Source organism: Protopterus annectens, chromosome 13.part0 (genome assembly GCF_019279795.1).
Source record: "Protopterus annectens isolate FY-2018-M chromosome 13.part0, PAN1.0, whole genome shotgun sequence".
Lineage (NCBI taxonomy): Eukaryota > Metazoa > Chordata > Ceratodontiformes > Protopteridae > Protopterus > Protopterus annectens.
Genome location: NC_056747.1, coordinates 2,445,608 through 2,458,105, shown reverse-complemented (window position 1 = coordinate 2,458,105; position 12,498 = coordinate 2,445,608). Strand labels below are relative to the sequence as shown.

At 44.5% G+C, this 12,498-nt stretch overlaps 1 protein-coding gene across 1 annotated transcript in view; it reads right to left on the bottom strand.

Moving 5' to 3' along the window:
* The window catches only part of AP3D1 (adaptor related protein complex 3 subunit delta 1), a 3,080,434-nt gene that overhangs the window by 2,413,888 nt on the left and 654,048 nt on the right, over positions 1-12,498 (bottom strand). The window contains exon 8 of the mRNA XM_044055492.1: positions 10,302-10,375. Coding sequence (XP_043911427.1) covers positions 10,302-10,375 — 74 coding nt within the window. The remainder of the gene's footprint in view (positions 1-10,301; positions 10,376-12,498) is intronic.

Here is a 12,498-nt window from a genome sequence, read left to right as displayed (position 1 = left end):
TTTACCAGTGACACATTCTCTCCTTTTGCAGTACTCCAAATGAGATATCTTTTCCATTTTGCTGAATAATTTTTTCTTGTTGAGGGTCTGTGAGCCTCCAAGATAATGTCTTTAACTCTTTGAGATAAATCTGGGTTAATTGGTCTTATGCAATGTTCCAGGCAGCCAGCTGCAGTGTTTTCAGGTTTGGATGCAGGGATTTGAAGTTGTTCTGTGTTAACAGCAAGGGAACTAGGGGCAGAGGCCATATTTGTTCCCGAGACATACTCCTCAGTAATGGGTACCAATGTTGCCTATGCCAGTCTGGAGCTATCAGGATGATCCTTGGACGGTCTTCTTTGATCTTCAATAGCACCTTGTGCATCAAAGGAAGAGGTGGGAATGCATATGCTGTCAGGTTTTTCCAACTGAAAGATAGGGAGTCCACTTTCCAAGCAAGTGGGTGGTACGTTGTTTTTTCAGTTGGTGATTGTGTGGGGATGCAAATAAGTCTATTTCTGGTAGTCCCCATTTCCCTGTAATGGATTTGAAGATGTCCGGATGCAGCATCCATTTGTGGGCATCCGTGGTAGTTCTGCTTAGGATGTCTGCTAGTATATTTTCTTTTCCTGGCACAAAAATTGCTTGTAAGTGAATGTTGAAGCTCAGTGCCACATTCCAGAGGTCCATTGCCATCCGGCATAGAGGGTACGAATGTGTGCCTCCCTGTTTGTTGATGTACCACATAACTGCGACATCAGCCGAAGCCGGACCCGGACTTTGGAATCCGGCAGACCGAAGGGCTGCCTGACGACAGGACAACCCAGTTGTTATGACTGCAGATGCATCCATGAAGGACATTTGCCAGTTTTACTGCCAGCATTTCCTTTTGATTTATGTGTAGGTGCAGCTGGTCTTAAGTCCATAAGCCTTGTATGCACTTGTCCAGCATGTGTGCCCCCCAACCGAGGTCTGAGGCGTCTGTTGTGATGGTCTGGCTTGGTTGAGTGCTGTGGAAGGGCAGTCCCTTGTTTGATTGACAGGCCTGAGCCCACCATTGGAATTCTTGCTTCAGGCATGGAATTATTGGAATTTGGGTTTCTAGGCTGTGCTTGTGCTGAGACCATAAATTCCTTAGGTACAACTGTAACTTTCTCATATGTAGTCTGGCATGTGGAATCAATATTATGCAGGATGCCATGTAACCGAGAGCTTGCAGGACTTTTCTTGCTGTTAGCTGGTTCTGCTTTGTTAATGCCATGAAGTAGAAAGGGAGGTGCTTCTGTTTTTCTACTGTCAGGAATGCCATTTGTTTTGATGTGTCCAGATCTGCACCCAAGAAGGTTATCCTTTGGGATCATATCAGTCTTGACTTTTTTATATTGACTGTGTATCCCAGGGCTTGTAGTAGATGAATGACCCTTTGCAAATCTTTTGTTAATTTGTTTTTGTTGTCCGCTTGTAACAGGCAGTCGTCCAGGTAAGGGTAAATTTGAATTCCCTGAAGCCTGCAATGAGCAATTACTGATGCCAGGCATTTCGTGAATACTCTGGGCGCAGTAAATAAGCCAAAGGGCAATGCTGAGAATTGATAATGCTCTGATCCTGCAAGAAATCTGAGGGATCTTCTGCAATTTGGTCGTATGGGGACGTGCAGGTATGCCTCCTTGAGATCTAGAGTTACCAGCCAAGACTCCTTGCCCAGCATGGGAAGAAGCTGCTGTAGGGTCAGCATTTTGAATTTTGGAACAATGAGGTATGTGTTTAAAGCGGGCAGGTCGAGAATAGGCCTCCATTGGTTTTCTTTTCTTGGTACCAGGAAGAGTCTGGAATAAAATCCTTGCCCTTGTTCCATAGATGGTACCCTTTCTACAGCTCTCATCCTTAGTAAGTGAGTTATTTGTTCTAGAGCTTCTGTCTTCTGATTTGGAGGTAGGTTTGGCATTCCTCTCTTCCTTGGTAGAGTATGGAAGTGAAACCTGTAACCTTGGTCTATTGTCTGTAAAATCCATTTGTCTCCTGTGATGTAATGCCAGTTTACTGAAAATAAGGCTAGCTTCCCGCCTAAGGGTGCCTCTAGTTGTACCCTGGTAGGCGGTGCCAGAGCCAAGTCACTGTGATTGTCCTGTGGAAGTGGTGGTGGCTGGATCTGTGGCTGTACCTCGCTGGTTGTTAGCCTGCCACTGACGTGCCCTGTAGGCACCTCTGGATTGACCTCTGCCTCTTGAGCGTCTATTCCTGCCTCTCGGAGCTCTGGAGGTGTCTGGAAAGGACCAATTCTTGGAAGGCCAGTTCCTGCTAAACCTTGGAGGCTGGACCTGCAAGAAATCCTTGACTGTCTGGACAGATTTTGCTTTCTCTTCCACCTTCTTCAGCACCTGCTGTGCAGGGGAGCCAAACAAATTAAGCTTATCCATGAGGGCATCTAGGAGCTTTGATTTAACATGGTCTGGTAAGGACTGCTCTTTTAACCATGCATGTCTTCTGATCACTGTGCCAGTCATGGCTGATTTAAAGGAAGCCTGCAGTGCATCATAGCCGCATTTTAAGGAATGATTACTGACCTGCTGAATGTTATGTACCATTTCCTGTACAGATTTTTTGTCTAATGGTTCATCCGAGGACAGTGTTTTAGTTAACTGGTCTAACATAAATTCCTGATACTGAATCATGTGGAATTGACAGTTCAAGGCCCTAGCTGAAAGAGTAGCAGAAGTGTAAACTTTTACCCCATCTCTAAGGCCCTAGATTCCCTTTCAGAGGGAGGGGTTTTGGTAGAGGTAGCTGCTACAGCCTTGGGTCCCTGGGAGATAGTTTCGATCTGCAAAAGGGCCTTATACAAATGATAATGTGTGTCCGAAACCTGTAGTACCTATCGGGCTTAGCAGGGCCGGAGGAAGAGAATCAGGAGCAGTACAAGCATCATTAAAAGCATCATCCACAACAGTAAGTACTGGAGGAATGGCTAAAGGCCTATGCTGTGGCAAATGCAAAAAGGTTCTAAGCCTTTTCCTAGAGTCTGAAAAATCCTGGCCCTGCCATTGAAATTGTTCCCTCATAGCATGCAAGGTTTCCCCAAAAGAAAATTCCTCAGGCGGAGAGGCAGAAGGAATGGACTCCTCTGCATCAGAGTCCTCATAAGGAGAAAAAGGGGCCTCTGGAGGGTTTGAATTATCTGATTCATCAGAGGAGCCATCTGAAGAGACTGGCTCAGGGGGCTCTACTCTAGTCCTCTTCTCTGGAGGAGGGTGAGAGGCCCTGTCTGGATGTGGTTGGGATCCCCGGATCAAAGAAATGAGATCCTCTGCTAGACTAAGCATTTGTGAACTAGAACTGGGCCTGTGAGAGGGGGTCTTAGGAGGCACAGTTTTGGTAGTTTTTGCTGCTTTAGCCCGGGCAAAGGCCTTAATTGACATGGATGCAGGAGGCCTAGCAGCTCCACGTGCAGGGGTAGAAATATCCAAAGGGATAGTATCGGATAAATCCTGTGAACCTGCAAGAGCAGGTGGGATTTCAGTAGCAGATACAGCCAAGCTGGATGAGGCCTCGGTAAGTGGCAAGCTTTCGGCCAAGGAAGAACCGTGGACTCTGTTTCAGCCGAAACCGAGACACTCGCGGTTGGCTTAACCGTGGTTTCGGCCGAAACCGTGGACCGCGAGTGTCGGTCCTTTTCCTTGCATTTTTTAGAAATTTGCGTAGTCGGAGTATCCGACGGCATAATGTAAGCAAAAGCGGAGCCGAAAAACTCTTCAGCAAATTCCGACCGACGTCTAAGCGTTCGTCGGTTGAAAGAAGCACAGGCTAGACAAGCTGCTACGTCGTGGTCTGGGCCTAAGCAAGGTAAGCAGTAAGAGTGGAAATCTTTATGAGGTATTTGTTTCCCACAATTTAAACAGTTATTCACTTTTTCTGACATCGGCTGAGGCAAGAAAGAGTCCCCAACGGGGTACTTAGCTTTTTAGAAGTCTTCGGTACTTGTAGTAGTAATCTCTGGTTCTGACAGACCGGCACTTGCGAACAGCTTCTGCTTCGGGCGCCACGCGGCAAGACTAAGGAAAATGGCATCGGCTGATGCCTTTATACCCGAAGAACTGCAGCTATGACGTCGGGTGAAGTGCGACACCAGCTGAGGCCAGACCCAGACTTTGGAATCCGGCCGACCGAAGGGCTGCCTGACGACAGGACAACCCATTTGTAAGGACTGCAGATGCATCCTTGAAGAACATCCCTTAGGCACAAGCAAATGCACCACAGAGGTAGTATAGGATAGAGTGGTAGAGATAAGTTCAGCTAGTTCAGGGGGGATGGAGGAAGGGTAACCTGGACTGCAGCAGGGTGAACACTCGAACATCTATATTTATGGTAGGTACAAAACTGTACTATGTTCATTGTGTTACCCTGCTGCAGTCATCACACTTGGGTTGAATCGCAAAGCTAAGGATGGGAGGTGGAGTCAGACAGGGTTAGAAGAAGCTAGTAAGCCCTGCAAAACTGCAGTGGCAAAACCAGCTCTAGTCTTAGAGTATAGAGGTATGTGATGGTGTTTGGTGAAGGTGTGCAATGAACTCCAAGTAGCAGCTTCCAGAATATCCTTGGTTGGCACTCCCCTGAGAAAGGCTGCTGATGTAGCTGTAGCCCTGGTGGACTGGGACCTAATGTTAGCAGGTACTGGTTTCCCATGATGTGTGTAACAGAAACGTATGCAATGCCCTATCATTTTGAAATGGTCTGTTTTGAGATAGCTTTTCCTTGTGATCCTGTAGCATAGGCTACAAAAAGCTGGTCAGGTTTTCTGAAAGCCTTAGTTTTATCCAAGTAGTAACGTAATTGCCTGTGAATGTCCAAAGAGTGCAGGAGTCTTTCTCCTTTGTTCTGGGGATTTGGGAAGAAGGTGGGCAAGTGAATGGTTTGGTTTAGGGCCACACTGGATACCACCATTGGCATAAAGGAAGGATTAGTTCGTAGAGAGACTCTGTCTTGATGAAAAAAGAGGAAAGGTTCCACTGCCATTAGTGCCTGCAGCTCTGAGACACTTCTAGCTGAGGTTATTGCTAGTAGTAGGGCAGTTTTCCAGGAAAGAAATTTTAAATCAGCTGAAAAAGCTGGTTCAAAGGGCGGCAATGTAAGCTTTTCCAGAACAAAGTTGAGATCCCAAGTAGGTGTTGGAGCTCTCCTTGGCGGTCTTAAGTTCTTAGCCCCTCTGAGGAACTGTCTCAGGAGTGGATGTGAGAATAAAGGAGGATCCGTGCTGTAATGAGCTGAAATTGCTGAGGCGTGGATCTTAACAGATGAAAAGGAAAGTTCTTTGTGTAACATCTCAGTTAAATATTGTAGAATCTGAGGGTTGTTTGGATCAAGGGGGTTTAGGCCTTTAGCCTGGTTCCAGGCGCAAAATCTTCTCCATTTGTCTGAATAGGTTTTCCTGGTGCTGGGCCTCCTGGCCTCCAGAATGAGATCCATAACCGCTTTGGATAAAGGTGTTGGCTGGTTGTTTAGGTAATTTGCCATGCAGCCAGGTTTAAAGTCTTGAGCTGGCTGTGTAGAATCTGATAATCTCGCTGGGTGAGCAGGTGAGGAACTTGTGGCAAAATCCATGGTGGGCCATGGGCCATGTTCCTTAAAATTGGATACCAATGCTGGCGTGGCCAGTCTGGTGCAACGAGTATCATTTGTGGTTTCTCTAATCTGACTTTCAGCAGTACCTTTGCTAGAAGAGGTAGTGGAGGGAAGGCATACACTGTTAATGTTTTCCAATTGAATAAGAGGGCGTCCACTTTCCAAGCTAGTGAATGGAAGGTCCTTGTGCAAAATTTTTGAAATTGGTGGTTGTGGGGGCTTGCAAACAGATCTATGTCTGGGCGTCCCCATTTTTGAGCTATCATTGCAAATACTTGTGGATCTAGTTTCCATTCGTGTGGATCCATGATGTTTCTGCTTAGGTCGTCTGCCAATGTGTTTTTCTGTCCTGGCAGGAATTGTGCTTGTAATTGAACCTGGTAAGACAGTGCAGTGTTCCACAAGATGATTGCTTGTCTGCATTGAGGGTAGGAATGTGTGCCCCCTTGCTTGTTTATGTACCACATGACTGTGGTATTGTCCATCTTTATTAGTAGTTGTCCTGGGTGTAGAAGGTCCTTGAAAGCTGTTAGGGCATTCTGTACTGCTAGCATTTCTTTTTGATTGATATGCAGATGCCTCTGATCTGTAGTCCATTTGCCCTGAATGCACTGCCCTGCCATGTGTGCTCCCCAGGCATAGTCCGATGCATCTGTTGTCATAGTTTGCCTGGCTGTGGGTAAGGTGAAAGGCTGACCATTGTTGAAGTGACATGCCTGTGCCCACCATAGTAACTCCTGTTGAAGGCAGGGAATGAGTGGTATTATTGTTTCCAAGCTGTGGCTGTGCTGAGTCCATACATTTTTCAGGTACCATTTTAATTTCCTCATATGCAGTTTTGCAAATGGTATTAGTAGTATGCAAGATGCCATGAATCCAAAGGCCTGCAGAATTTTTCTTGCAGGGAGTTGGGTCTTTGTTGCCATTATTTTGAAATATTGAAACAGCTGTCGTTGCTTGTTTGGCGTGAGATAAGCCATCTGGGCCGTTATATTCAAGCTGGCACCCAGGAATATTATGTTTTGTGAGGGCACTAGTTTTAATTTCTTTTCGTTTATTGTGTACCCTAGGCAACTTAGAAGATGTTTGGCAAATGCCAGATGCTTTAAAAGAATGTCTTTGCTTTCTGCTTGAATAAGGCAGTCGTCCAGGTATGGGTATATTTGAATTCCTCTTTGCCTGCAGTATGCAATTACCGGTGCCAGGCATTTTGTGAAGACCCTGGGCACAGTAGATAAGCCAAAGGGCAGTGCAGAGAATTGATAATGCTTTGAACCTGCAATGAAGCGGAAGTATCTTCTGCAATTTTGTCTGATAGGGACATGCAGGTATGCCTCCTTGAGGTCCAAAGTGACTAGCCAAGCATTCTTGCCCAGCATGGGAAGAAGCTGCTGTAGTGCTAGCATCTTGAATTTTGGTACTTGGAGATAGGTGTGCAGAACTGAAAGACCCAGAATGGGTCTCCATGCGTTGTCCTTTCTTGGGACTAGGAAGAGTCTTGAGTAAAATCCTTGTCCTTGCTCCTGTGTAGGTACCTGTTGAATGGCTCTCATGTTCATGAGAGCTGTAATTTGTTTTTGTGCCTCTGCCCATTGATTTGGTGGCAGGTTTGGCATTCCTTTGTTCCTTGGTAAGGTATGAAAGTGGAGTCTGTATCCTTGAGAGACAATGTTTAGAACCCATTTGTCTTTTGTGATGATGTGCCAGTTGTCTGCAAAAAATGCTAGTTTTCCTCCCAAGGGAGTTGCCAGGAGAGATTTGCTTGGTAGTTTGAGGATAGAGTCATTGTGTTTGCCTTCTGCTAGCTTGGGGCCTTGTCTTCTCCTCCTTTCTGGGTAGCAGAACCCCATTGGCGAGGTTTGTAAGGGCCCTGTGACTGACCTCTGCCCCTTGGGTGTCTGTATTTACCCCTCTGTGATCTGTCTGAAGCTGGAAAGGACCAGTTTTTTGTTGGCCAATTTCTGCTGAATCGAGGGGGTTGTACCTGCAAAAAATCCTTGACCGTTTGCATAGACTTTGCCTTATCCTCCATTTTCTTTAAAACAACTTCTGCTTTGACACCAAATAATACATCCTGCTGTAAAGGTGCATCCAATAATTTTGCTTTAACATGGTCAGGGAGGGTTTGTTCTTTTAACCAAGCATGCCTACATATGACAAAGCCAGTAACAGCTGCTCTACAAGAAGCTTCCAATGAGTCAAATCCGCATTGTAAAGTATGTTTGCCCACCTGTTCAGCTGCATGCAACAGATCCTGCATTTCTTTGAATTCAGGCAGTTCTGAATGTGTGCTCATTTTTTGTTTTAACTAAGACATTAGAAATTGTTGATATTTCAACATGTGAAACTGGCAATTTAATGCTCTCATAGCCAGAGTAGCTGAGGTGTATATTTTCTTGCCCCATCTATCTAGGGCTCTGGAATCCCTTTCAGAGGGCACAGGATTTTTAGCCATAGAAGCTTTTGCTCCCTTAGGACCCTGGGAAATGGTTTCTGGGTCAGCTACAGGGCTTTTATAAAGGAATTTGTGAGAGTCAGGTACTCTGTAGTATCTGTCTGGTTTGGCTGGAGCAGGAGGAAGAGAGTCTGGATTTAAACTAGACTCCAAGTAAACATCATTTACAATATCCAGAACAGGAGGGATAGCAAGAGGTCTATGCTGGGGTAGTAAAAGGAACTCTCGGAGCCTTTTCTTAGAATCTGAGTAATCCTGGCCTTCCCAGTGGAAATGTTCCCTCATGCTATGTAACGTTTCCCCAAAGGAGTAGTCTTCAGGGGGAGATGCTGAGGGAATAGAGTCTTCAGCATCAGAATCTTCATAAGGTGGAAAAGTGTAATCCTGTTCCTCAGAAGAATCTGAGGAGAGAGAAACTTGGTCAGAGGATGCATAATCCTCCTCTTGTCTTGGTCTTTTATCAGGAGGGGGATGGGAACCCCTGATAAGGGTAATCAAATCTTCAGCCATCTTAAGCATCTGTTTCTTAGGCATGGGGCCTTGAACTGTAGACTGATGTACAGTTTTCTTTGATTTTAAAGGAGTTTTAAGTTTAGCATAAGATTTAATGGTGAGTGTAGTCGGTCTGAAGACACCTTCAGAAACCGAACGTGTTTCCATTGCACTGGTGTCTAGTTCTGCTCCGGTGTCAGTAGAAGGCTGCGTCAGCCTAGTAGACTCCGCATGTGAATCCGCAACTGTCTGGGGTTCCAGCTCTGCGGTCGTCAGGGGCTGCGTAGGCACCTCACTGAAAACCAGAGAACCGATGACAGGCCCAGCTGAGGCCTCGGAGTGTGGCTTATTCCTAGGCAGCCTGTCCTTATCCTTGCGTTTTTTATGAGTGGTGGTCATCGGCTGCTCCGACGGCATGATATAATGAAATTTCCTACCAAAGTAATGCCGTGCGAAGTCAAAACGGCATTTGATAGTTCGTTAATTAAACCTAGCGCAAAACCGACAACCTGTGACATCGTGGTCTGGGCCTAGGCAAGGAATACAATAGGAATGGAAGTCCTTAAGAGGTATTTGCTTCCCACAAGAAATGCAATTGTTAACTTTTTCTGACATCGGACTGAGGCAAGAAAATGTTCCTCAATGGGGTACTTAGCTTTATTGAAGACTCCGGACTGAAATTCAAATCGAAAATCTCAGGTGTCGGCTGACTGGCACTTGCGAACTGCTTCTGCTTCAGGCACCGCGCGGCAAGAAAGACTGGAGAAAATGGCGTCGGATGCCTCTTATATACCCCTGGCGCTCTGATGTCAGGGAGGAAGCGACAGCAACCGACGCCGGACCAAGACTTTGGAATTCGGGCCGACTGTGGGACCGCCTGACGGCAGGATAACCCAAGTGTGATGACTGCAGCAGGGTAACACGATGAACATCTACTAACCTGTGCATCAGGGATGCATTTGGTTACATAACTACTAACCTGTGTATCAGGGATGCATCTGGTTACATAACTACTAACCTGTGTATAGGGGATGCATTTGATTACATAACTACTAACCTGTGCATCACGGATACATTCTGTTAAACAATTACTAACCTGTGTATCAGGGATACACTATGTTACATACTTACTAACCTGTGTATCAAGGAAACATTATGTTAAGCAAGTACTAACCTGTGTATCGGGGATGCATTCAGTTACATAATTACTAACCTGTGCATCAGGGATACATTCTGTTACATAATTACTAACCTGTGTATCGGGGATACATTCTGTTACATAACTACTAACCTGTGTACTGGGGATACATTCGGTTACATAATTACTAACCTGTGTATCAGGGATACATTCGGTTACATAACTACTAACCTGTGTATCGGGGATGCATTTGATTACATAACTACTAACCTGTGTATCAAGGATACATTCTGTTAAACAATTACTAACCTGTGTATCAGGGATACACTATGTTACATACTTACTAACCTGTGTATCAAGGAAACATTCTGTTAAGCAAGTACTAACCTGTGTATCGGGGATGCATTCAGTTACATAATTACTAACCTGTGCATCAGGGATACATTCTGTTACATAATTACTAACCTGTGTATCGGGGATACATTCTGTTACATAACTACTAACCTGTGTACTGGGGATACATTCGGTTACATATTTACTAAACTGTGTATTGGGGATACATTCTGTTAAACAATTACTAAACTGTGTATCAGGGATACATTCTGTTGCATAATTACTAACCTGTGTATCAGATTAGTCAATGGTTCAATGAGCTTTTTGCCAAGTCGAGGTTCCAGTGGTGTAAGGGCTCCAAACTACAAAAAAAAGAGAGATTAACAAATAACACGTACTGAGAAAAGGAAAATATATACATTTTTGTTGCAAAGGAATAAAGGACATCAAGAAATAAAAGGAAGCAAAATGTACTTCAGCATTGTACAGTGAAGTTATGAACATTCATTTTAATTTCCGAATAAAATACAAATAAAACCTGGAACTGTTTTATTAACAAAAACACAACTTACTTTCTTTAGCCTGTACAATATCACAAAATACAGTGATCTATATTTATAAATTACATTAAGTTCATCAATACGAATGATAGGTACTCTTTCCAGCCAAGAACAAATGGCCAGTGCAGCATAAAAGCTCAACTGCTCACAAAATATATATTTTTTTCATAACAGTCTACGCTGATCTGCTAAACAATAAATCACAAAGTATAAATCTTTTATCAGAAAAAATAAAAAGGTCACACATTTGCCATAGGTACAGACACATGTATATAAATATAAACATACCTTTATACAGGTTTCCTCATGTTTAATCAAATTTCACAAATTCAAGTAACGCTTTTGTGAATATTCAATTGTGAAAAGTGTAACTCGAAAAAAGTACAGTTTTGTACCTACCATAAATGTAGATGTCCGATAGGAATGCATCTGCAGTCCTTACAAATGGGTTGTCCTGTCGTCAGGCAGCCCTTCGGTCGGCCGGATTCCAAAGTCTGGGTCTGGCCTCGGCTGGTGTCGCACTTCACCCGACGTCATAGCTGCAGTTTTTCGGGTATAAAGGCATCAGCCAACGCCATTTTCCTCAGTGTTTCTTGCCCCAGATGCCAGGTGCCCTCTTGGAAGGCTAAATTTGGATAAATGCCAATGATTCCAAATAGTAGAGAGCAAGCACAAAAAATAAGCATGTATGTACATATATACAAACAAATACACCATAAAAGATTCCCCCAGCTAGCTATAAGATGGGCAAATACCCTAGGAGCACCACCGAGGGGAAGGCGGGTGGGTAATCCTGACTGCAGATGCATTCCTATCGGACATCTACATTTATGGTAGGTACAAAACTGTACTATGTCCTTCAATGATGCATCTGCAGTCCTTACAAATGGGTAGAATACCATAGCCAAACTGGGGGAGGTGGAAAAATAAAGTTATGGTGTAGTTAGGATCCCTTGCAAAACAGCAGTGGCAAAACCTGCTCGGGATCTGGAGTATAATGGTAAATTGTAATGCTTGGCAAATGTATGCACGGAGCTCCAAGTAGCAGCCTCTAAAATGTCCTTGGTAGCCACTCCTCGTAAGAAGGCTGTGGTAGTGGCTGTAGCCCTTGTAGAGTGAGGCCTGATGTTCTCTGGAGTTTTCTTTCCATGGTAGGAGTAACAAAATCTAATGCAATTTCCTATCCACTTGGAGATTGTCTGTTTTGAAATTGCTTTTCCTTCCCTTCCTGTTGCATATGCTACCAGTAGCTGGTCAGTTTTTCTATTGCCCTTGGTCCTGTCCAGGTAGTAGCGTAATTGTCTATGTACATCCAAGGTATGCAGCAGCCTTTCTCCCCTGTTCTGTGGGTTGGTGAAGAATGTTGGTAGGTGGATAGCCTGATTTAAAGAAACTCTGGAGACCACCTTAGGCATAAAGGAAGGATTTGTTCTCATGGACACTCTATCTTGATGGAAGATCAGGAAGGGTTGTACTGCCATTAATGCCTGAAGTTCAGATACCCTTCTTGCTGAAGTGATTGCCAGCAGGAAAGCAGTCTTCCATGATAAGTATTGCAATTCTGCTGTTGCTGCTGGTTCGAAAGGAGGAAGTGTCAATTTTTCTAGCACAAAGTTCAAGTCCCATGCTGGTAAAGGTGGCTTCCTAGGAGGCTTTACATTTTTAATTCCTCTCAGAAACTGTCTGAGCAGAGGATGTGAGAAGACAGGAGGATCCAAGTCGTATTCTGCTGAAATAGCTGATGCATGAATCTTGATGGAGGAATAGGACAGGCCTGTGTGGAAGAGCTCTGCCAAGTATTCCAGGATGTTGGCTATGTTTACCAGTGACACATCTTCTCCTTTTGCAGTACTCCAAATGAGATATCTTTTCCATTTCGCTGAATAATTTTTTCTTGTTGAGGGTCTGCGAGCCTCAAGTATAAT